Raw genomic sequence first — 26,826 nt, forward strand, 5'->3', positions numbered from 1 at the left:
AATTTTTGCTTCATATTCTTTCAGAGTAGTGGAAAGGAAGAAACTTCCCTGGAATATTAAGGATCCCTTATGTCACCAATAGGGTGTGCTGATGGCACAGTGCTTACGCGCTCTGCTGCTAACCAAAAGGTGGGGTAGTTAGAACCCACCAGCGGCTTCTCAGGAGAAATAAAGATGTGGCAGTCTGCTTCTGTAAAGATTTCAGCCTTCAAAACCCTATAGGAAAGTTCTACTCTGTCAGAGTCAACTTGACGGCAACAGGTATACTACCAACAGGCAAGAGTAAACAGCTAGGAAATTGAGGGATTACTCAAAGCTTTCCATCACTTTAGTCTTCACTGTACTATTAACATTTTATCAACTACTAAACCCAACGACTCCAACTCATAGTGACCCTATAGGACAGAGTAGAACCCACAGGGTTTCCAGGGAGCAGCTGGTGCATTCAAACTGATGACCTTCTGGTTAGCAGCCAAGCTCTTAACCACTGCACCACCAGGGCGCTTATCAACTACTATTCTGACGTAAAGTCTAAAATTTAACATTCTGATCAGGCCAAAAATATTAAGATTTGTAATCACTTATAGTTACAAAGTATAAAAATAAAATGAACTATAAAATATCTCCCTGGTTTTTTTTTTTTTTATTCATTATCACACAGATTTTAAATTTTTTGAATTTTCATCATCATCTTATTCTCTATCATATGGGTAATGTCATGTCATAAGTCAACTAAATCAACCTGAATTAAAAGCCATTTGCAAAACACATTCAGTATGCTATTCCTATTAATAATGGAGCAAGCATGTTTGGCGATGGAAACAAAACTACACACAAGTATGAAAAGAGGGGTGAATATTACTGCTTTTTTTTTCCTTTGACCAAGAGTAAAACAATGTATTTACCTTGAACTGTGTATGTTTTTCCTGAGTTAGTTACCCCATAAGTAAATATCAGCCGACTTTGTCCTTTCAAGAGATCTTTTACTAATTGTATAATGCAACCCTGAAAGAATTCCTTCTGTGTAGTTTCTGGGCCAAAAACCTGAATAAAAATGATTTTTTAGAAAATTCAAGTTAATATTTACAGTGAGTTCTATCTTCTCTCTCATGTTTTAAAAATTAAAAAGACTGGTTTTATAAGATTCATTCTTGTAACCAGTTCCATACAGTCACTCTCAAAAACACACTTAGCAGTTTAACTACTAAGTATCAGAAAGTTTTAAAGACTGGAATCTGACACAGCCAATCAAGTTTTGATACAAGTTTTCAAAAGAATCTATCATTTAGAGAAAAGGAGAGGGTATATAAGTACTATACACTGATTTATTTACTTCCAAGTACATTACAGACTTGAAATTTGACCCCTAAACTTGAGGAAAAAACATCACTGCCTAAAATCTAAGATTCATAAAAACAAAATATATAATTCATTATATACACTTACAAAGCAATTTAACCTAAGACAAGTCACTTTCTTTTAAAAAAAAAAAAAAAAAATTCAGTTTCACGTGGGTACTTACCTTGGAAAAGCTGAATTTCTGTGCCATCTGCCCAGAGCTCTTCTCACTTGACTGACCAATGATGCTTTGGGGATCTTTAAGCAGAACCGTCTGTGAATCCAAAATACACACACAGCCCTAGAACATACACCCACAATAAATAAATGGGAACAATGGTATTCTACTCATTTAACGAAAGTAAAACATTAAAACCCAATTAAATTCAACGAACCTCAGATTCACGTTCCTTTTCTGACTGTGTTAATGATCTTATTCGAAGACAAACCTGGAGATAATCTTTGGATTCCAAACTATTTATCTTAAGGAAAAAAAATACATATTAAAAAGACACCAAATGTAAATTTTCAGCGATCAGCTTTCTTTAATGTGGCTGATTGTTACATAACAATCTGAAATTAAAAAGAATCTTTAAGCAAACAGTGATGATTCTGTTTTTAAACATTTTATGTTCAAAGAAAAATTCAATAAATATGTTTTAAAAAACAAAATATACCACAACAGTCAGTCAGTTTCCTCTGCCTTCTATATTTTACTTGAAGTTTATAATAAGCCTTTAATAAAAATCCTCAACTTTAAACCTAGTAAAATTGACATTGTCTAAATTATTTGAAAAAATAGACCTCTTGAAAATCACGGGTAACCAGAATAGTCTATAAACCCAAATTCATGATTCCATCAAGCTTTTAGAATTTTTTTTTTTTTAGTATATAACTCCTTACTGCTTCCCTTGGGTTAAGAAATAAAACTAGTAGTTCATTTTCAAGTATAATTCTAACTTTTTAAATACAAAAAACAAATAAAATGAAATAATTCTCTGAAGAACAGAATTTACTTACACAGACAAAAAAAATCAGAAAATCTAAACAAGTCTATATCTATTAAAGAAATTCAATTATTAATCAAAAAACTTCCCACAAAAAAAAAAACTCCAGCCCTGGTAGTTAACTGGTAAATTCTCTCAAACATTTAAGAAAGTAATCACACAAATCTTCCATAAATTCTTTAAAGATCTTCCAAAAAATCTTTAAGAAAGTAAAGGAAAAGGTAACACTTCCCAACTTATTTTATGAGTTCGGCATAAACTTGACATCACAAGTTAAAAAAGAACATCTCAGAAAAAATTACTGAACAATACCCCTCATTAAGATAACGGCAAACATTCCTTTAGAAAGTATCAGCAAACCAAATTCAACAATATATAAAATAGGTAATACATCCTAGACAAGAATGATTTATTCCAGGAATTCAAGGTCAGTTTAGCATTCAAAAACCAATCAGGAAGCCCCAGATACGTAAAGCATTATCGAAGAAGAAAAAGAACAAAGTAGGAAGCCTTGTATTAACTGATCTCAGAAACTACTATATAGCCACAATAGTCAAGACAGCTGGTACTGGTACAATAGACACATAGATCAATGGAACAAAATTGAGAACCCAGATGTAAATCTGTCCCTTAGCTGATCTTTCACAAAGGTACAAAGTCAATTAAATGAGGAAAAGAAGTCTCTTTAACAAATGGTGCGGACAAAACTGGATGTCTATCTATTAAAAGAAAAAAAATTAAACAGGACCCATACCCCACATCATACACAAAAACTAATTCAAAATGGATCAAAGACAAAAATATAAAACCTAAAATGATAAAGATCATGAAAGGAAAAATAGGATGCAAACCATAACTAACAATACACAAATACCAGAAGATAAACTAGGAAAGTGGGATCTCCTAAAAATTAAACACTTACGCCCATCAAAAGACTTCGCCAAGGGAGCCAAGATGGCGGAATAGACAGACGCTTCCATCGAGCCCGCTTTACAACAAAAACGGAAAAAAACAAGTGAAATGAGTATATCTGTGACAAGCTGGGAGCCCTGAGCATCAAAGGCAAGCTTAGACAACAAACTGAGGGGCAAGGGGAGGAAGAGCCTGTTCAGAAGTGGAGAGGAGTTACCCGACCGGAATCTCGGGGAGCCCTCAGGCACCATTCCCAGAGCAGCAGCAGCGGTGGGCTGCTACTAGCATTCGGCCACAGTTTCCTCAGGAAGAAGCAGCCAGCCACACAGCCTACTCGCACCTCCAGAACCTGAGGAGAACGGGGCTCTCGGCAAAAGCTAAGTACTTGCATATAGTGCCCCCCACCCCCAAGCCAGCTTCAGCGGCTGAATCCCTGGACCTAAGATAGACCCTGGTGAGCACCTAGAGCCATCCTCCCGGCCTTGGGGAATGAAAAAAATTTGCAACTGGGGGGAAAAGATAATTTGCTAGCTCCATTAACCAGGGGAGCTCAGGACAGGAGCGGCTCCTGTCGGCTCCTGTCCAGGCATAAACCGTCCATGGACCTTGAGCACCCTTCCCTTCTGCATGGACCTGTGTGGGCCTATTTCGGGAGAATAGGCCCTTGTTGGCAAACTCCAACCACTTCAGCTGTGCGGTGGAGAGGCAGGTGTTTGACGTTTGACATTGCTTTGCCTATTAAACAAGGTCCTCACCTACCCACATCAGGGACCTAAGGACTGCTTGCTCCACTCAGGTCACCCAGCCACCCGTGACAGGAGTCCAAAGATAGCTGGTACCTCCCAGTCCTTACAACCAAAAACTTTGGGTGCCCATGGTCCCTCTGCAGAACCCACCCACCAGCACACTCTAGGGAACAGAGACGCATTTTCCTCAGAGACACTTGGGGGTCAGTTCTCAGCCCCCTGCCTTGTTCAGAGCATGACCCCCTGCTACAGTCAGATACCGGTATAAACACCAATCACCCCTGCCCCTCTAAGACTGTAGGACAGAGCCTGTACCACACACTTGATATCAGCTACCTGGAAACCTGAGCTGAATTCATACAAGAAAACTGAATGGACTCCTAGACTGATACACCTGATAACAGCTCTAGCCAGCTGGGGACAGGACACCAGAACTCCAAAGGTGAAAATAATCAAACTAGCTCACTCAAGCAACCCATAGGGGTATACCAAAACAAAACAAAGCAAGCAGCTACGACACAGTAAGCAAGCATAAACTAATACAATAAACTTATAGATGGCTCGGAGACAAGTCAATATCAAGTCACATAATGAAACAGACCATGATCACCTCAACAGGCTCTCAAAACAAAGAATCCAGGGATCTTCTAGATGAAAGTGCATTCCTGGAATTAAGTTTAATATACAGAACCCTTCAAGACATCAGGAAGGAAATGAGGCAATACACAGAACAAGCCAAGGAACACACAGATAAAGCAACTGAAGAAATTAGAAAGATTATTCAGGAACATAATGAAAAGTTTAATAAACTGGAAAAATCCACAGACAGACAGCAATCAGAAATTGAGAAGATTAACAATAAAATTACACAATTAGATAACTCAATAGAAAGTCAGAGGAGCAGAATTGAGCAAGTAGAAGCTAGAATTTCTGAACTCGAAGATCAATCACTGGGCACTAATATATTTGAAGAAAAATCAGATAAAAGAATTTAAAAAAATGAAGAAACCTTAAGAATCATGTGGGACTCTATCAAGAGAAATAACCTACGAGTGATTGGAGTACCAGAACAGGGAGGGATAACAGAAAATACAGAGAAACTTGTTGAAGATTTATTGGCAGAAAACTTGCCTGATATTGTGAAAGATGAGAAGATATCTATCCAAGACGCTCATCAAACTCCACATAAGGTAGATCTTAAAAGAAAGTCACCAAGACATATTATAATCAAGCTTGCCAAAACCACAGATAAAAAGAGAATTGTAAGAGCAGCAAGGGATAAATGAAAGTCACCTACAAATGAGAGCCAATAAGAATAAGCTTGGACTACTTGGCAGAAACCATGCAGGCAAAAAGGCAATGGGATGACATATTTAAAAAATTGAAGGAAAAAAATTGCCTGCCAAGAATCATATATCCAGCAAAACTGTCTCTTAAATATGAAGGTGAAATTAAGACATTTCCAGATAAACACAAGTTGAGGGAATTCATAAAAACCAAACCAAAACCACAAGAAATACTAAAGGGAGTTCTTTGGTTAGAAAATCAATAATATCAGGTATCGACCCAAGACTAGAACACTGGGCAGAGCAAACAGAAGTCAACCCAGACAGGGAAATCCAGAAAAACAAAGGAAGATTATAATAATAAAAAAAAGACTTCACCAAAAGACTAAAAAGAGAACCTAAAGACTAGGAAAAAATTTTGGCTATGACATATCCAACAAGTTTAATCTCGAAAATCTATAGGAAAACTCAACACCTCTACAACAAAAAGACAAATAACCCAATTAAAAGATGGGCAAAGGATATGAACAAACACTCCACCAAAGACATTCAGGTAGCTAACAGACACATGAGGAAACACTCAGGATCATCAGCCATTAGAGAAATGTAAATCAAAACTACAATGAGATGCCATCTCACCTCAACATAACTGGCACTAATCAAAAAAATCAGAAAATAACAAATATTGGAGAGGCTGCGGGGAGATTGGAACTCTTATGAGCTGCTGGTGGGAAGGTAAAATCCTACAACCACTATGGAAAATGATGTGGCATTTCCTTAAAAAGCTAGAAATAGAAATGCCACATGATCCAGCAATCCCATTCCTAGGAATACATCTAGAGAAATAAGCTGTCACACAAATAGACATGTGCGCGTCCATGTTCGTTACAGCTTTATTCACAATAGCAAAAAGATGGAAACAACCTAAACATCCATCAGCAGGTGAATGGATAAACAAATTATGATACATACACACAATGGAATACTACACAACGCTAGAGAACAATGATGAATCCACAAAACATCTCACAACATGAATCAATCTGGAGGGCGTTACACTGAGTAAAATAAGTCAATCACAAAAGGACAAATACTGTATGAGACCACTATTATAAAAACTCAAGAAAAGGTTCACATACAGAAAGAAACAATCTTTGATGGTTAATGAGGCCAGGGAGAAGTGGTCAAGGGAAATAGCTAACCAGATAGTAGATAAGTGGTTTAACTTTGGTGAAGTGAGAGACAGTACGCGTAGGGGAAGTCGGCACAATGTGACCAAGGCAAAGTCATAGAAATTTCATAAACACATCCAAATACCCTGAGGGATTGAGTTACTGGACTGAGGGCTGGGGACCACAGTTTTGGGGGACAATCTAGCTCAATTACCATAACATAGTTCATAAAAAAAATGCTCTACATCTGACTTTGGTGAGTAGCACCTGGGATCTTAAAACCTTGCAAGCAGCCATCTATACACATTTACTGTTACCATCCCATCCAGAGCAAACGAGAACAAAGAAAACCAGGGACACGTGGGAAATGTTAGTCTAAAGGACTAATGAACCACAAATACCACAGTCTCCACCAGCCTGAGCCTAGAACAACTAGATGGTACCTGGCTATCCCCATCTACCACTCTGACAGGGTTCACAATAGAGGGTCCTGGATAGAGCAAGAGAAACATGTAGAATAAAATTCAAGTTAACAAAAAAAGACCAGACTTACTGGTCTCATAGAAACTGGAGGAACCCAAAACTATGGCCTCCAGGAACCCTTTTAACTCAGAAGTGAAGTCACTCCTAAAGTTTACCCTTCAGCCAACGATTACACAAGTCTATAAAACAAACAACAACACACATGAGGAACGTGCTTCTTAGCTCAGTCATGTAAATGAGACCAAAGAGACAACACCTGCCCAAAAGCAAAGATGAAAAGGCAGGAAGGGACAGGAAAACAGGATGAATGGAAATGAAGAACCCTGGGTGGAGAAGGGGAGTGCTGACACATTGCAGGGATTACAAAGCAATTTGTGTATAAATTGTTGAATGAGAAACTAACTTGCTCTGTTAACTTTCACCTACAGCACAAACACAAAAAAAATCAGATTTGAGGCGGACAGCCCATGCCAACACACGCAAACCTAGTCCTGCCCCTTTGCCCTCCTTGAGGTGCAAACTATCTGTGCAAACCCAAGCACATTCCACTTCATCCCTCAACCAATTCCGAATGTGCAGGCTTCAGAACCTTCCCGCCCACAGACCCCTCCCAGCTGAGCAAGACTGTATGCCCTACCTGCCCAAGCACCCTCAGCCGTGTGGGACTCTGCATCCTGCTCTGCTGACCACCCCCAGCAGAGAGGGACTCCACACACTTCCCAGCCAACACTCTCCCCCAGTCTAGCAGGACTCCGTGCCCTACCCAGGCGGCCCCTCTTCCCTGGCTGAGACTCTGTGCCCTGCCCTGCCAACCTGTGCCCTATCCTGCACGTCAGAGTTTGCACGAACTGATTGTGGCAATGCAAAGGAAACACATTATCTCTCAAGAGATGTGAAAGGACCTTGACCAACTGACACCTGGAGCCACAAATCAGGGAAAGAACCTGTTCGCGCACCACCAAGCATTCCTCTGAGAAGACATATAAGCCTAACGGCATAAGACCACAATAAGTATGTGATCCGCCATACTCACCAGTGAGAAGAAAGCATACCCAACCATCCGACAGCCCCAAAACCATACCCAGACCAATCAACTGGCACCATCATACTCATACATAGGCCAATACTACAAAACAACATCAAAAAGAAAGGGGGAAAAGCTAAACCCCAGACACATCAAGACAATACAAAAAAGGAAACAAACGGAATCTATAAAAAAACACATAAACAAAAATTATAGCACCTTAATGCCTCAAAAACAGCAGTTGATTACAAATCATATGAAGGAACAGGGTATGATGGCTCAGGCAAATAAGCAAAATAAAGGGATGGACACCCTTCTGAGGAAAAACTAATAACAGATCTACCTGACAAGGAATTCAAAAGACTAATATTTAGGTTTCTCAAGGAGATCAAGAAAAACACAGAAATAAAACCTAGCAGAATTTAGGAAAACAGTGCAAGAACAAAATAACAAACTCAACAGAGAAACAGAAACCATATAAAAACAACCAGAAAATCAGAAGCTTAACAATAAAGCATCAGAAATAAAGAACTCAATAGAAGAACATACAAGTAGAATTGAATCCATGGAAGACATGATCAATAAAATTGAGGACAAACCCACTGATACAAAATTGTTTGAGGAACAAGTAGAAAAAAGATAGAAGAAAAATGAAGCAAGTCTTAAGGGTTATGTGTGATACCATTAAGAAAAATAATATTTGCATATTAGAAATCCCAGAAGGGGAAGAGAGAAAAAAAAAAGTACAGAGAGAATTTTTGAGGACATAATCGCAGAAAACTCCCAACTATCATGAAAGACAAGATTTCTACCCAAGAAGTTCAATGAATGCCATACAGGATATGCCCCAAAAGAAATCCATCAAGACATATCATAATCAAACTTTCCAGAACCGAAGACAAAGAATTTTGAGAGCAGTTCAAGAAAAGCAAAATATCACCTACATAGGGGCCTCAATAAGACTAAGCACAGATTTCTCCTGAGAAACCATGAAGGCAAGAAGGTAATGGGTTGACATATACAAAGCCCTGAAAGAAAAGAACTGCCAACCAGGAATCATATATTAAACAAACCTGTCTTCAAAAATAAGGGCAAAATTAGGATATTCCCAAAGGAGCAGAAATTAAGGGAATTTGTAACCACTAGACCTACTCTACAAGAAATATTAAAAGGAGTCCTTCAGGTAGAAAACCAAAGACATCAGACAACAACTTAAGATAAAGACATATGACAACATTACCCAGAAACCAAGCCAAGTAAAGACTTAAAAAAAGTAAAATAAAGCTACAGAATTAAAGGAAACCAGAAATATAAAGACGTAAACAACAACTTCAAAACAAAAGGGGAAATGGATAGTGTAGTTACAGAACTTCTATACAAAAAGGACATCGAGGGGATCTCAAGATATAACAGACTGTTTTAAATTTAGGATGATAAATGTAAATTTCAGGATAACCACAAAGAAAAGTAATAAAGCTACTCACCAAAACAAAGAAGAAAGGCAAAAAGACTCAGTAAACACAAAAACAACAATAACTAATGAAAAGAAAAGCCATATACAAAAAGAACTCATCACAGAAAGTAGAGATGAACAAAGTAATCGTTAACACCACAAAAGAAACTGTAACAAAATGGGAGCAGTAAATCCACACCTATCAGTAATTCCACTGAATGAAAATGGATTAAATGAACCTGTCAAGAGGCAGAGTGGCAGAATGGATTAAAAAATAAAAATACAAAAACGTGACCATCAATATATTGTCTACGAGACACACATCTGAGACATAAAGACAAACAGGTTAAAAATTAAAGGATAGAAAAAAACATACCAAGCAAACAGTAAAACCAAAAGGCAGCAAGAGTGGCATTATTAGTCTCCGATAAGATAGACTCTAAGTCAAAAGACATTATATAATGATAAAGGTCAACTCACCAAGAAGATATAACAATTATAAGTATTTATACACTCAGTGCCAGAACACCAAATTTTAGAAAGCAAACTCTAACAGAATTAGAGAAAAAGACAGAGCTACGATAATAGTAGATTTTCATATACCATTTCCAATGATGATCAGAACAACTAGAAATAAAATCAGCAAAGATATAGAATACCGAAATAACACTATCAACCAACTGGACCTCACAGACATACAGGTAGCCCCCGACTTGTGGCAGGGTTCTGTTCTGATGACTCTGTTGTAAGTCGGTTCTGACATAAATTTTTTTTTTTTTAGTTTTCATTATTAATAACTTATTATCAGTATGCTTATAAATCCCATCTTTGTCTTTGGGGTTAGGCATGAGGATGATACCAGCAAATGACGTGCTACTGTACTGTGTGTAGTACGTATTACTAACGACAAGATGTCCAAAAAGGGGGGCGGGGGGCATGGTCGTAAGTATGATTCATTGTAACTCGAACATGTCATAAGTCTGGGACTACCTATATACAGAACACACAACCTGACAGAACAAAAATACACATTCTTCTCCAAGGCACAAGGAACATTTCCCAGAAAAAGACTACATGTTAGGCCATAAAGCAAGCCTCAACAAATTTTAAAAGACTGAAATTATACAAAGTACCTTCTCTGACCATAACAACATGCAACTAGAAATCAGTAACAGAAAGTACAAGGAAACTAATACATGGAAACTAAATAACGCATTACTAAAAAACTACTGGGTCACAGAAGAAATCAAAAGTGAGTTAAAAAATACTTAGAATTAAATGATAATGAAAACACAACATACCAAAACATTTGGGATGCAGCAAAAGCAGTGCTGAGAGAAACGTATAAACAATGAATGAACACATTAAAAAAGAAGGTCCAAAATTAATAATTTAACCCAACAACTCAAACAAATAGAAAACGAAGGGCAAAAGAAAACCAAGCTACCAGAAGAAAGGCAATAATAAAGATTAGAGCAGAAATAAATAAAATAGAAAACAGAAAAACAATAGAAAGAATCAACAGGACTAGAAATTGGTTCTTTCAAAGGACCAGTAAAATAGACAAACCACTGGCTGAACTTGCAAAGGAAAAAAATGAGAAGATGCAAATAACCAAAATAAGAAATGAAATTACAGGCATTACAATAGATCCAACAGAGATTTAAAAAAAAACCCGTTGCTGTCCTGTAGATTCTGACCCATAGCGACCCTAGAGGGCACAAGAGAACTGCCCCATAGGGTTTCCAGGTGTGCCTGGTGGATTCAAACTGCTGTACTTTTGGTTAGCAGCCATAGCTCTTAACCGCTACACCAACAGGGTTTCCAACTGAGATAAAGAGGATCGTAATAGAATACTATGGAAAACTGTACTCCAACAAATCTGAAAACCTAGGAGAAAAGGACAAATTTCTAGAAAATCACTACCTACCTAAACTAACACAGAGGTAGAAAATCTAAATGTACCCATAACAAAAGAAGGGATTGAAGGTATCATCAAAAAACTCCCATCAAAAAAAGCCCCTAACCCAGATGGCTTCACTGGGAAATTGTACCAAACATTCTTGACACCAATTTTATTCAAACTCTTCCAAAACATAGAAGAACAAGGACTACTCCGCAACATATTCTATGAAGACAGCATCACACTGGTAACAAAGTCAACTAAAGACACCACCAAAAAAAAAAAATCATCAATCAGGCTGTATGATCTCACTTACATGACATAAGCCAATACATAGAAACCAAAAATTATCAGTGGTTACCACAGGTGGAAGGGAGGGGGATCAAGGGAATTTTAGCTTGGAATAAACTAAATGTATGTTCCTGGTGGTGGGATACTTTGGAAAAAGATAGCAAGAATGGTTACACAACAACTTGTATATATAACTGTTAAATAAAAAACTAATTTGCTCTGTAAAGCTTCACCTAAAGCACAATTAAAAAAAAAAAAAAGTCATTGCACAATTTGAAGAATATAATCGATGTCACTGAGTTGTACATGTAGAAACTGTTGAATTGCTGTATGTTTTGTTATATATATTTTCACAATAAAAAAAATTACAAAAACAAATCAAGGTAATCGACCACTTCAAAAGAAAAAATGAAAAGAAACTTTATTATCTCTATAGATGCAAAAAAGCATTTGACAAAATTCAATATCCAAAGAAAGGGCCAAAATCAAAGAATCATCTCTACAACTTGAACAAATAGAAAGACAGCAACAAAAGAAACCCTCAGGCAACAGAAGAAAACAAATAATAAAAAATTAGAGCAGAACTAAATGAAATAGAAAACAGAACAATTAACAAGACCAAAAGCCGGTTTTTTGGAAAAAAATCAACAAAATTGATAAACCACTGGCCAAACTGACAAAAGAAAAATGGGAGAGGAAGCAAATAACCGGAATAAGAAATGAGATGGGCTATATTACAACACACCCAACTGAAATTAAAAGAATTATAACAGATTACTATGAAAAACTGTACTCTAACAAATTGGAAAACATAGAAGAAATGGATGAATTCCTAGAAACACATTACCTACCTAAACTAACACAAACAGAGGTAGAACTATTAAATAGACCCATAACAAAGAAGAGATTGAAAAGGTAATCAAAAAACTCCCAACAAAAACAAGCCCTGGCCCAGACAACTTCACTGCAGAGTTCTACCAAACTTTCAGAGAAGAGTTAACACCACTACTACTAAAGGTATTTCAGAGCATAGAAAAGGACGCAATACTACCAAACTCATTCTATGAAGCCAGCATATCCCTGACACCAAAATCAGGTAAAGATACCACTAAAAAAGAAAATTACAGACTTATATCCCATGAGCTTAGATGCAAAAATCCTCAACAAAATTCTAGCCAATAGAATTCAACAACATATCAAAAAAATAATTCACCATGACCAAGTGGGATTCATACCAGGTATGCAGGGACGGCTCAACATTAGAAAAACAATTAATGTAATCCATCATATAAATAAAAGTCATGAATCACATGATTTTATCAATTGACGCAGAAAAGACATTTGACAAAGTTCAACACCCATTCGTGATAAAAACTCTCAGCAAAATAGGAATAGAAGGAAAATTCCTCAACATAATAAAGGGCATTTATACAAAGCCAACAGCCAACATCATCCTAAACGGAGAGAGTCTGAAAGCATTCCCCTTGAGATCGGGAACCAGAAAAGGATGCCCTTTATCACCGTTTTTATTCAACATTGTGCCGGAGATGCTAGCCAGAGGAATTAGGCTAGATAAAAAAATAAAGGGCATCCAGATTGGTAAGGAAGAAATAAAAGTATCTCTATTTGCAGATGACATGATCTCATACACAGAAAACTCTAAAGAATCCTCAAGAAAGCTACTGAAACTAATAGAAGAGTTCAGCAGAGTATTAGGATACAAGATAAACATACAAAAATCAGTTGGATTCCTCTACGCCAACAAAAAGAACACTGAAGAGGAAATCACCAAATCGATACCACTTACAGTAGCCCCCAAGAAGATCAAATACTTAGGAGTAAATCTTACCAGAGATATAAAAGACTTATACAAAGAAAACTACAATACACTTCTGCAAGAAACCAAAGGAGACCTACAGAAGTGGAAAACATACCTTGCTGATGGATAGGAAGACTTTAACATTATAAAAATGTCTGTTCTATCAAAAGTGATCTGTATCAAAGGAGAATGAAGAACACCAAGGACACAAGGTGATTACGAGTCCAAGAGACAGAAAAGGCCACATGAACCAGAGACTACATCAGCCTGAGACCAGAAGAACTAGATGGTGCCCGGCTACAACCGATGACTGCCCTGACAGGGAACACAACAGAGAACCCCTGAGGGAGCAGGAGAGCAGTGGGATGCAGACCCCAAGTTCTCATAAGACCAGACTTAACGGTCTGACTGAGACTGGAAGGACCCCGATGGTCATGACCCCCAGACCTTCTGTTGCCCCAGGACAGGAGCCATTCCCGAAGCCAACTCTTCAGACATGGATTGGACCGGACAGTGGGTTGGAGAGGGATGCTGGTGAGGAGTGAACTTCTTGGATCAGGTGGACACTTGAGACTATGTTGGCATCTCCTGCCTGGAGGGGAGGTGAGAGGGTGAAGGGGGTTAGAAGCTGATGAAAAGGAGAGTGGAGGGAGAGGGCAGGCTGTCTCATTAGGGGGAGAGTAATCGGGAGTGTGTAGCAAGGTGTATATGGGTTTTTGTGTGAGAGACTGACTTGATTTGTAAACTTTCACTTAAAGCACAATAAAAATTATTTTTTAAAAAAGTGATCTATAGATTTAATGCAATTCTGATCCAAATTCCAATGACATTCTTTAATGAGATGAAGAAACAAATCACCAACTTCATATGGAAAGGAAAGAGGCCCTGGATAAGTAAAGCATTACTGAAAAAGAAGAACAAAGTAGGAGGCCTCACTCTTACCTGATTTTAGAACCTATTCTACCGCCACAGTAGTCAAAACAGCCTGGTACTGGTAGAACAACAGATACATAGACCAATGGAACAGAATAAAGAATCCAAACATAAATCCATCCACGTATGAGCAGTTGATATTTGACAAAGGCCCAAGTCAGTTAAATGGGGAAAAGACAGTGTCTTTAACAAACGATGCTGGCATAACTGGATATCCATCTGCAAAAAAATGAAACAAGACCCATACCTCACACCATGCACAAAAACGAACTCAAAACGGATCAAAGACCTAAATACAAAATCTAAAATGGTAAAGATCATGGAAGAAAAAATAGGGACAATGCTAGGAGCCCTAATACATGGCATACACAGTATACAAAACATTACTAACAATGCAGAAGAAAAACTAGATAACTGGGAGCTCCTAAAAACCAAACACCTATGCTCATCCAAAGACTCCACCAAAAGAGTAAAAAGACTACCTACAGACTGGGAAAGTTTTTAGCTATGACATTTCCAGTCAGCACCTGTTCTCTAAAATCTACATCATACTTCAAAGATTCAACTGCAAAAAGATAACCCAGTTTTTAAAAAGACAACCTACAGATTGGGAGAAAATTTGGGGGAACCATATATCCAATTAGGGTTTAATATCCCAGATATATATAAAACTGCAAATTATCATTAAAAAGGTACATAACCCAATCCAAAAAATGGGCAAAGAACTTGCACAGACATATCACCAAAGATCATATTCAAATGACCAACAAGCACATGAAAAGATGCTCAAGGTCATTAGCCATTGTTGGTTGGTAGATGCTGTCCAGTTGATTTTTGACTCATAGCTACTTCTGAGATGCAAATCAAAACTACAATGAGATACCACTTCACTCCCAGTAGGATGGCTAAGATTAAAAAAAAGAAAATAACAAATGTTGCAAGGACGTAGAGAAATTAAAACCCTTATGCACTGCTGGTAGGAACATAAAATAGCACAACTGCCCTGAAAAATGTGTGCAGTTTGGTGGTTAAACTCAAAAAGTTAATCATAGTACGACCATATGACCCAGGAATTCCACTCCTAAGTACAGACCCAAGAGACCTGAAAGCAGCTATGCAAACAGACACATGTGTACCAGTGTTCATTACAGCACTATTTACAACAACTACAAGGTGGAAACAACTTACATGTCCGTCAATAGATGAACAGATATACAAAGTACATACATATAATGGAATACTACTCAACCCTAAAGAGAAATGAAGTCCTGATACATGCTACAACATGGATAAACCTTGAAAACATGTTCTGTGAAATAAATCAATCTGAAAAGGACAAACGTTATATGATCTCACTTATATGAAATAATACGAATAGGCAAATATATAGATATTAGTAGTTACCAGGAGCCGAGAAGGAGGGGGATGGGGGAAATCACTATTTAGGAAGCAGTGAGTTTATGTTGATGAGAAATTTGGCAATGATTATGGGTGATGGTTGCACAACATGATTAATGTTTTTTAACTGATATTCTAAACTGAAAACTACTGAATTGGCAAGTGTAATATATATTTTTATAACAATTTAAAAAAAGGGAAGAGAAAAAAAAAAAGAAACATTCTTGGCTCATGAGTGGTACAAAAACAGTGGTCAGGCTGGACCTGGCCTGTTTGCTGACCCCTGCGTGAAGTGAAAGGTCCTTAGGTGGGGCTAACAGTTTTCGATCAGTTACTAATCAGAAGGTTGGTAGTTTGAAACCACCCAGCAGTGCCAGGAAGGGTCCTGATGATCTACTTCCATAAAGATCACAGCCAAGAAACCCCTATGGTGCTCAGTTCTACTCTGTAACACATGGGATCACCACGAGCCAGAAATGACTCAACAGCAGCGAAGTTTTTGCTTCTTAACGCTGAGAAGTCAGACACAAAAAGACTACATAATTCTATTACATGAAATTAAAGAAAAGGCAAAGCTATAATGGCAGAAAGCCGGTTAATAACTACCTAGGACCACAGGTGGAGCCCAAAATTGACAATCAAGGAACACTTATCACAGAATTCTTTTCATTCTCTCATTACTTACTTATGTTTAAATGAGCTGAGGTGTATAAAAGAACCTAGCACATCATGAGTACTAATAGGTATTATTTTTTTAATCTACATCCCCAATCTCCCCACTTCCTTTTTAAATGGTTTAGTCCATATCGCTAAGGCATCGAACTTAAAATTTAAAACATAACAAGCAGAATATAAATGAACTGATGAGTTTACGCATAAGAAGAGATCTACAAAGACACACAGCAAACAGAATACTGGTTATAGGAAGGGTAGTGGAAGGACTTTTATTTCTTAGTCTAAATACTGCTGAATAATTTTAATTTTTAAAAATTTGTAATTTTTTATATTAAGGCCCACAATTCTTAGCAGCACAGCAGGGTATCTTTTTTAGGGAATCACAGCAATATTTGACATCTGTTGGACACCACACAAACTCTTAGCTTGAGGTAGTTCAGTTTCATCACTAGATCACTCTATTTCTGTTGATGATGACATCTTTGTGAAGCTGGGTTTTTAGTAGCTGCGCTATGATAAAAAAGGAAACCCTGGTGGCATAGTGGTTAAGTGCTACAGCTGCTGACCAAAAGCTGGCTGTTCAAATCCGCCAGGCACTCCTTGGAAATTCTATGGGGCAGTTCTACTCTGTCCTGTAGGGTCGCCATGAGTTGGAATCGACTTGACGGCACTGGGTTTGGTTTTGGTTTATGATTAAAAAAACAACTACTACACGGAAAAAAAGGAGCCCCGGTGGCACAACGGTTAAGCACTCGGCTGCTAACCGAAAGATTTGCAGTTCAAACCCACCAGCTGTTCCTCAGGAGAAAAGTTTAATGATCTGCTCCCCCATAAAGATTATAGCCTAGGAAACCCTGTGGGGCAGTTATACTCTGTCCTACAGGTCGCTGTGAGTTGCAATCAACTGGACAGGACATGATAACCACAAAAAAATCATTGAGGAACAGGAAACAAGAGTAGCAAAGTGTTTAACCTGATCCCAAAGTTTGAGAAGCTGTGCAGTCCCCAAAAGCACAACTTTCCCATTAGTAAATATAGTTAAGAACTAATTTTTTTTTTCAGTTGTGACTAGTTAAGGCACAGATGCTTATAAAGTTGTCTGGACCTACTACTTGAAAAAGGAACCTGGCAAATTTCTTTTGGTCTAAGGGTACCACAAAAAAATTAGTGACACAAACACACACAAAAAAAATCTCAAACCCATTGCCATCCAGTCGATTCCAACTCACAGCGATCCTACAGAACAGAGTAGATCTGCCCCATAGGGTTTCCAAGAAGTGCCTGGTGGATTCGAACTGCCAACCTTTTGGTTAACAGCCATAGGTCTTAACTATTACGCCACCAGGTCTCAAACCCAAAAAGTTTAGGACTCTCTTCTCTAGGCAACCCCCTAAAAAACCAAAAACAAGCCTTTTCATTCAATCTTGATAAGCAATATAATACTTTTCTTGTACTTACCTCAGCGCCTGAAGCAACTAAAGAAAATTCATGAGAGAGATCAAGCTTAATGCCATCAAAATTTATTTCTGAAGGCCTTTCAATCGGATCAGCACTAAAAACATAAGATGGTCTAGGCACCTCATCTTGATTCAAATTAGATGCCATCCTGCAAGAATAATAGCACCTTCTTCAGACAACCTTAGTAAGTCAGCATGTAAACCAACCCACACCCTTCCTCCCCCACCATATCTAGAATTACAGTGAAGAAAAACATTTAACTGCTTCATCTATAACACACTGACCCACGGAAGGAACAAAAACTCAAATTATTTACAGATTCTGAATCAAAATAATAATAAGCCTAGCCTGCCACTATTATTTATATGATTTTTTTTTAACCCATAGCTATACCCAAAGAGATATCATGAGTAAAGATAATCCATAAAATGACACAGTAAAAACTTTCAATCTCTACCTGAACTCCTCTGAGAAATCAAATAGCAAGGAGATCATAGAGAAAATTATAATCTTATGTTATTTTAGTTATTTAGTGTCTTTTGAAGAATGTTACAGATTTTGTAATGTTTTAGCACTTAGGAATTGAACTCAGTTATCTGGGAAATTAATTTTAACTAAACTTCCAAATAAGTAATAAGTAAAAAATTAGAGAAATAATATATGGAACATGTTCAAAACAATACCTGACACATAGTAAATCTCAAACTGAATATGGAATAACACATCAGTGAACTATTACAACTGAATTAAATATCAAGTCACTGAACTTAAAGTTAAACTTAAGGGTAATCTTAAATTAAAAAATATTAGCACTGAAATATTTACTGAGAATCTACTCAGTACACAATACGATAAGGAAAGAGAAAGCTCCATCCATGCTATAATTTATCTCTGACAATACCAGAAAGTATCCAGAGCAGTGACTCCCAAACTAGGGCCCTTTGTTAAAGAAGAAAGTAATGGGCATCCAGTTATTTTTTTCCCCTAAATTGCAAAAGGCCTAAGGGAAATTGTACATTTACATTCAATAAAGCCCAGTAGACTCCAGGATCAACCAATCAAACAATTAAACAAGTTTAATATCTTTATTGCTTCCATTTTTATCATATATTTAGTGATGTAATAATGGGAAAATTACCTAAATATAGTTTCATAAAATATTTCAAACATGCAATTTATAGGTGAAAATAAGAAAAAAGGTATCTTACAGAGTAAAAAATAATCACTCATCTAGAACACTGGAAGACAGTTTTCAAAAATATTGGCATACTGGCTTGACATTTCATAACGCAGATTACACGGAAATGCCCAGAAAACTGAAAGATAAGTTTCATTCTTTGCCTTCAGTTAATTTTTGGTTTTGGGGAAAAAAAAAAAAGTTTTCTGATAAACCTTTTCAAAAATTGCTGCATTAAAAAGAATATTTGTACCTCCCAAAAACTAAGGTTAAAGAAATCTGTACTTATTCACACATTCATTTTTCAACTAACAAGCTACCTCCAAACATTTCTAAAATTGTTGAAATGTACAGTCATTTCTTACACTTGTAGTTGACTTCTAGTTACGCATGGCCTCTCCAACAAGACTGGAAATTTCTTGAGGGCAAGGGCATTATACTACTCTGTGTCTCTTACAAGAAATTCTAACATAGATCTAAGTAGGCATACAGGCTTCCTGTCCAGTGACTTAAATGATACATAAAATCCTCTCAACCCAAAGAAAAATTGGTCCTACTCTTTTAGTGTTTTATCTATAGCAACAGCAGAGTTTAAGATCTCATTTTTCATTTTGAAAGGTTGTTTCCATCACTGGGAAACTGCATTTTTCATTTATCTTCTCTCCAGCGGGACTGAATAACTTTAGACTTTGGTGAAAATAGCAGTACAGGTAGTCCCCAAGTTACCAGTATTCTTACCAGCACTCCATTTACCACTAACTGCACTTAATTTTCTTTTTTTTACATTTTATTGTCAGTAATTGTGTTGTGCTTTTTAATGTATACCCAAAACATCCAATTAATTTGCTGATGTCTCACTCTCATGCCAACCCCCAAAGACAAATAAAAATAGGATTTATAAGGATACTGATAATAAAAAGCAAAAAATAATGAAAACTAAAATAATAACAATGAGGTATTCGATTTACCTCAGAACAGACTTAAACTGGAGTCCTCTGAAAGGAACCCTTCCTAAGTCGGGGACTACCTATATCTGCAGCTGAATTAGTAGGTTTCTGAATGTGACCCATTTAAATTCAGCCTGAAAACGTTTTCACAACTTTATGATGAGTTCTTCATACACAGGAAAAGGAAATGAGTAAGTGTACTGATGTATGCCTGGCACTGCAAAGCCCTAGAAGTGCAAGACCGAGATAACGGCAGAAATAGAAGTGGCGGTCCCCACTGGGCTTCCCCCAGAAAAGACGCTATATCATCTACCAAAGCAAACCGCTCACCTCAGAGATTCGGAAAACTAGGTTCGGCAGGAGGCCTCCGTCTCAACAACAGCAAAAGCAGCAATAACAAGAACACAAATATTTATTGCACTCAATGCCTACTATGTATCTAACACTGTTTCTAACAACTTTATACATATTATCATTCAATCTTCACGAGCCTTAAGAGGTACGTAGAGTACTGTAATTGTTGTTAGTTGCCGTGGAGTCGATTCCGACTCAGGGCGACCCTCTGCGTGCACAGAACTGCGCCATAGGGTTTTCAAGGCTATGACCTTTCGGAAGCCGATCAGAGTACTATTAGAGTTCCCCCTTTCAACAGACGAGGAAACTAAGGTCCAGAGATTAAATAGCTTGCCCTACTTAGCTAACCTGAGGCAGAGACGAGATTGAACTCCTGAATCAAGTAGTAGGGTTCAGTCTGTGCTAACTATTAGGCTAAACATATGGGGTGTGGCGCAAACCCAGACGCCCTCATAGCTCTGCAACCCAGTCCCTGCCTGCAACCTCAGGGGCGCCAGGAGTTTTGTCGAAAGATGCCGAGATTGCCAGAGCCGTTTCCCACCTAAAGACCCGGTAAGTGCGAAGTCACCCACCTCTTTCCCCACACCCTCACCTGGGTCCGTCTTCACCTGCACACTAGCCGAGCCAGCCAGAGCAGTTAGCAGCACCTAGATATTTTGGTTTTCAAATTCAAACAATGGCGGCCAGAACACCGCATTGAATGCTGGGAGTGGGCGGAGCTATCCGAGCACCGCCCAGGAGCGCCTCCGGCTCATGCAGTCAGCGCTCCACCGACTCCAGAAGAAGCTTTCAAACCTGAGGGCGGGTCTTGAAACGCAGGGCGGCCAATGGGCGGAGGCGCGGTTGTGAGCGCCCGGAGCGCGGAAGGTTGGGGGTTTTCCCAGCTCCGCGAGTGGCGCTGTGCCAGTGCTTACTCGTGGCTCCGACAGGAGCTACGCTGTGTTAGCGGGGATGCAGATTTTGGATCCATCCTTGGGAATATAAAGACTTGGCCAAGGCCGCGAGGCGAGGCTGCGGCCGCCACACTCAGCCCCACCAGTCCCCGAGGGACCGGCCGAGGAATGGCGGGCTGCCTTTACCGTTAGCCACCGCCCGGTCCCGTCCCTGCGGGGCCTAAACAGGGTCCTTATCCGGAGGGTCACTATCCTCGCTGCAGACCCTACCTGCTTTCAACAGCGGCCCCCACGGACGAAATAAAATTTTCCCAGAATAAATTTTGTATGAGCATTTTCAGTTCCAACTTTATGAAAATGTAAAGCAGTTACCGCTGCAAGGCTCTGTGCTGTGATACAGGCAAGGTCTTTGCACTGCCCAAAATGTAAGTGCCAGACCATCTTTCTCTGATTATTTGAAGTGATCCTCTTCTGAGTTTGGTACGGTTACATTCATATGGCAAGTATTTACTCCTTAGATTGTCTCACTATTGTAAGTTCTTTTTAAAGAAAAATAACTGCTAACGTTAATTGAGCGCTTACCTTGTGCCAGGCATGTTGCTAAACGTATAAAATGGATTATCTTACTGATCCCAAGAACAACCCTTTGAGGTAGGTACTATTATTGTCCCCCAGTTTATAGGTCGCAAGTAAACTGAGTTCACAAGGTTAAATAATTTGCTCAAAAGGTATACGGCTGCTAATGCTGGAGCTGGGATTTAAACTCAACTGAACGATTCAGCCCACGGTTTTATATGTGGTCTTATTTTCAAGTATTTTACTTGATTAGTAAATTTAAAACATCCAGTTTGATGAGTTTTTTTTTATATATATATATAGATAGATAGATTTCCCATCACCTACCCCTTCCCTCACTAACTTCCCACTGTCTCCTCATCCCATTCGCCTGCTTTCCACACAAAATAATTATATTTGAGGTGAGCCAGTTTGGAATAGAGAAGAGGGCAAAGAATAAAAAGGAAGAAAGAAATTAGATGAAAAAGGGAAGAAAGAGAATGAAGGAAAGAAAGGAGGGAAGGGTACAGATAAAAGAAAAGCTGTTTTCAGGTCCAGGCTGCAACTCAATCAAGTCTATGTTGGCCTCCATGTCAAAGTCTCCATTTCTATCTAAGCTCTATCTGCAAATCTGTACTTTTTCTCATACTGAACAATGTCTTACTGCTTTTGCTAGTTGCTACTGATTCCCAGCCCATGCACCCACCAGTGGATGCATTTTTACTTTTTGTTTGGCAAATATGTTTGTGGCATATGCTAGGGAAACCCTGGAGGAGAGTAAGCAAAATAGGCATTAACCCTCAAGGAGTGTACATTCTAATGGAGGAGACAATCAAGTTAGAATGCAAATCAAGTGAGAAATTACAACTGTCCTGAGTGGTTTGAAGGAAGTGTTCTCAAAGCTGTAAGACAGTATCACAGAGGAACCTGAACAAGTAATATTTGATCTGGGTGTCCAAGAATCTTTGGCAGTTAAGTAAGTAAAAAAGTGGAGTAAGCATTCCAGGCAAAGAGAACATCATACCAGGCACAGGGGAAGGGAGGAACTGAAAATCCAATAGATTCTTAGTCATCTGTTACCCCTGCTTCCAACAGCATTCCACACAGTTGGATGTTTCATCCATACCATTAAATGTTTCATCTTTGAAATAATCAGTTGCCTTCTGAGCCATCTTCTTGTTTACTGCTAACCTCACTGGCCACTCATCTTAGTCTTCTTTCCTATTTCGTCTACGTAAGCTCTAAATAGAGCCTGGGTGGCAAAGTGGTTTAGAGCTCAGGCTGCTAACCAGGTCAGCAGTTCGAATCCACCAGCCATCCCTTGGAAACCCTAATGGGACAGTTCTACCCTGTCCTATAGGGTTAAATCAGAGTTGACTCAGCACACAACCACCACAAGCTGTAAATAATAGGATTCCTTAGAGCTTGGTCTTGAGCACCCGCTTGTCCCCTCTTCTACAGTCTTTCTCTTCGCACCTTTATCAGCTCCCATGGATTTAAATATCATCTATATACAGACACCTCCCAAATTTCTTATATACTCCAGACCTCCCCTCTGAGCGTCAACCAGATACAGAAATCCACCTACCTACTTAACATCACTTGGATGTCTAACATATCTCTAACATGCTCAAAATGGGACTCTTCATTTTTTACTCCAAAGCCCAAAGCCTTTCCTCCTTAGTCTTCTCTGTCTGAGTAATGACACTACCATGTATCTACCCAGTCGTGCAAAACAAAGAAATCACCTCTAAGTCCTTCTTTTTTTCCTCACCACCAATATGTAGTTCATTAACAAATATATCTATTGTAACTCCATGTTTTAGGTGATATACTCCTTTTTTCCCTTTTCATTGCACAGAACACCATGGCCTCTCAACTGGTCTCCTTATTTAAGATCCTGTTCTGCTCCAGACCATTCTTTATAGAGTAACCAAACTAAGCTCAAAATGTAAATTATGATGGCACTCCTTTCTTAAAGGCTTTCAATGACTTCTTAAAATAAAATCTTACTTTTATCACATGAAAATAAGATGCAAAAGAGTATACAAAGTGTACAAACTTTTGCATGAGAAAGAAGGAGAAATGAGAGCATCTACTCATGTAACTGTATACACACACCCACATTTATTTGGCTTATTTTTGGAAAAGATAAGTACAAAAACTGTAAATCAGAAAATTGATTTTAAATGGTTACCCATAGGGGTTGTTTGGGAACATCCTACAAGAGTTAGTGATGGAAATGTGGCTTCCATAAGTAAACTCTTTTTAAAATACAGTTTGCCTTTTCAAAAAAGTAAATCAAAAAGGATAGAAATAAAAGGAAAGCCTAAATTTACTACAAACTACTGAACTTACCTGTATCTCAAATTGCTACCATAAGCATACAGAAAAAAAGTATTCCTTCACTTAACACGAACACAGTACTCTGAGTATATGTCCTTATGGGATATAGTTTAGTTAAGGACAGCAGAAGTACCAACAAATCATTAACTTTGCATGCTGTGAAGAGGAGTATTGGTGTACTGATTTTGACATTATTATGCATGTATTATAGGAAAAAGCAAATGAGGAAGTGTATTGATGTTTTGAACCAGGATTCTCAACGTGAAAGAGGGTGATATAACAAAGATAGAATGATGGAAGATGAGGAAGAACGCTGTGGTGTTGGATTTGAATTGCCATAGTAGAATGAAGTTATGATTTTTTTTATCCTAGTTAAGTCCATTGAGAGAATTTTGAGGCCTAGAATCCCTGACACTCAGGTAACCATTATCACACTAGTGCCCAGATCTTGGTTTCTAAATATCATTTTCTGCTAAAAGGAACCAGTGCTCCTTGCAGGGAAGGCTGATTGCAGCTCTGGAGCAGGAAAATTACAAAGTAAGCCTTGTCTTGTCAGAAAGCAAAGAAATACTTAAAAATTAATGGGGTCATTTCAAAGGGATACTAGACCTGCCTTAATGGGACTTCCACTGGTCAAATGGGACAATTTCAGCATTAAAAAGGAGTAATGATAGCAGTGGATTAAAATTTTAATTTTTTTGAGTCCTCCTCTTACCCGTTACTACCCGTTGCCGACGAGTTGGTTCCAACTCATTGAGACCCAACAGGACAAGAGTAGAACTGCCCCATAGAGTTTCCAAGGAGCGCCTGGTGGATTCAAACTGCCGACCTTTTGGTTAGCAGCTGTAGCACTTAACCACTACGCCACCAGGGTTCTTAGCGATACTAAAATGAGAGAGAGAAAGAACGGGGATGAATGAAAAGCTCTTCTTTACACAAGAATGCCAGTTAAGGAATCCAAAAGAAATAGTAAATAGAAGATTCCGATTTTGCGCTCCCAATGTATGCTGAGCAAATAGTCCAAGAAGCTGGACTATATGAAGAAGGACAGGGTGTCAGGATTGGAGGAAGACTCATTAACAACCTGCATTGTGCATTCAGCAAGCAAGCACAACCTTGCTTGCTGAAAGTGAAGAAGACTTGAAGCACTTACTAATGAAGATCAAAGACCACAGCCTTCAGTATGGATTACACCTCAACATAAAACAAAATCCTCACAACTGGACAGATAAGCCACATCATGATAAATGGAGAAAAGATTGAAGTTGTCAAGAATTTCAATTTACTTGGATCCACAATCAACAGCCATGGAAGCAGCAGTCAAGCAATCAAAAGACACATTGCATTGGGCAAATTTGCTGCAAAGAATCTCTTTAAAGTGTTGAAAAGTAAAGATGTCACCTTGAAGACTAAGGTGTGCCCGACCCAAGCCATGGTATTTTCAGTCACATCATATGCATGTGAAAGCTGGGCAATGAATAAGGAAGACCAAAGAATTGACGCCTTTGAATTGTGGTGTTGGCAAAGGATATTGAATATACCATGGACTGCCAAAAGAACAAACAAATCTGTTAGAATGCTCCTTAGAAGCAAGGATGGCAAGACTGCATCTTACATACTTTGGACATGTTGTCAGGAGGGATCAGTCCCTGGAGAAGGACATCATGCTTGGTAAAGGACAGGGTCAGCAGAAAACAGGAAGACCCTCAACAAGATGGATTGACATGGTGGCTGCAACAATGGGTTCAAGCATAACAACGATCGTAAGGATGGCCCAGGACTGGAAAGTGTTTCTTTCTGTGGTACATAGGGTCGTTATGAGTCGGAACCGACTCTACGGCACCTAACGACAACAACGTAAAGATTAACTTAGGCAAGGCTTATCAATGGATACCAAAATCGGTGGATGAAAGGAAGATGCTGAAACCATTGGGTGAAAGGTTGCTGGAGAACAAGACATTAACACTATCTCAAAGAACCACCCTACAAATTAAGTATTAATTATAAAAGGAAAAAGTAATTTTACAATGAAGAAATTAGATATACCTCAGTCAAGTGAGCATGTTGAGCTCACCAATAATGGTACAATGTATATCACCTGATAGGATTTGGCCAGAAATGTTTAACCTGACTCTAGTCATGAGGAAACAATCAGGAAAAACAGGATATAGAACATTCTAGAAGACAGCAAGCCTAGGCCCTTCTTCAAAACTGTCAATGTCATAAGGGGAAAAAGAAAAACACACAAAAGTCAACAGCCAGGCTGAAGTTACCCTAATAAGGAGACTAAAGAAACTTTAAAGACTAAATAAAATCCGTGAATCTTGATTAGTTTGTAGATTAAAAAAACAAAAAAGCAACTATGAAAGAGTTCTTGGACAATTGGGGAAATTTAGACGATATTGAATTAGCATTAAATTTGTTGAGTATGGTTATAGATTTGTCACTATATAGAAAACCAGCTTTGTTCTTGGAAGATACACACTAAAATACTTAGCAAGGTATTACGGTATCTTAAACTGACCTTAAGAAGGTTTGGCAACAGAATAAAACAAAAACAAAATAGAAAGAAAGCAAACATGGCAAAATATTAATGATTGATGAATCTGGGTGAAAGGTATAAATTGTACCTTGTACCATTCTCAGCTTTTTAAGA

The 26,826-nt window shown here is 38.3% G+C and overlaps 1 protein-coding gene across 9 annotated transcripts in view; it reads right to left on the reverse strand.

Annotated features, from left to right (window-relative positions):
- The window catches only part of KIF20B (kinesin family member 20B), an 85,191-nt gene extending 64,062 nt beyond the window's left edge, over positions 1-21,129 (reverse strand). For 6 of the 9 annotated variants that reach the window (XM_064269593.1, XM_064269594.1, XM_064269595.1 and 3 more), the window contains exons 1-5: positions 20,353-21,127; positions 17,899-18,046; positions 1,734-1,820; positions 1,523-1,639; positions 906-1,044 (exon numbers count right to left, since the gene is read on the reverse strand). In XM_064269593.1, the coding sequence (XP_064125663.1) occupies positions 906-1,044; positions 1,523-1,639; positions 1,734-1,820; positions 17,899-18,045 (490 nt within the window). In that variant the 5' untranslated portion in view covers position 18,046; positions 20,353-21,127. Of the gene's footprint in view, positions 1-905; positions 1,045-1,522; positions 1,640-1,733; positions 1,821-17,898; positions 18,047-20,352 lie in introns of all 9 variants that reach the window. The other 3 variants (XR_010318097.1, XM_064269590.1, XM_064269591.1) reach the window with 3 other exon arrangements.
- Positions 21,130-26,826: the final 5,697 nt, after the last annotated feature.

This window comes from Loxodonta africana, chromosome 16, assembly GCF_030014295.1.
Source record: "Loxodonta africana isolate mLoxAfr1 chromosome 16, mLoxAfr1.hap2, whole genome shotgun sequence".
Lineage (NCBI taxonomy): Eukaryota > Metazoa > Chordata > Mammalia > Proboscidea > Elephantidae > Loxodonta > Loxodonta africana.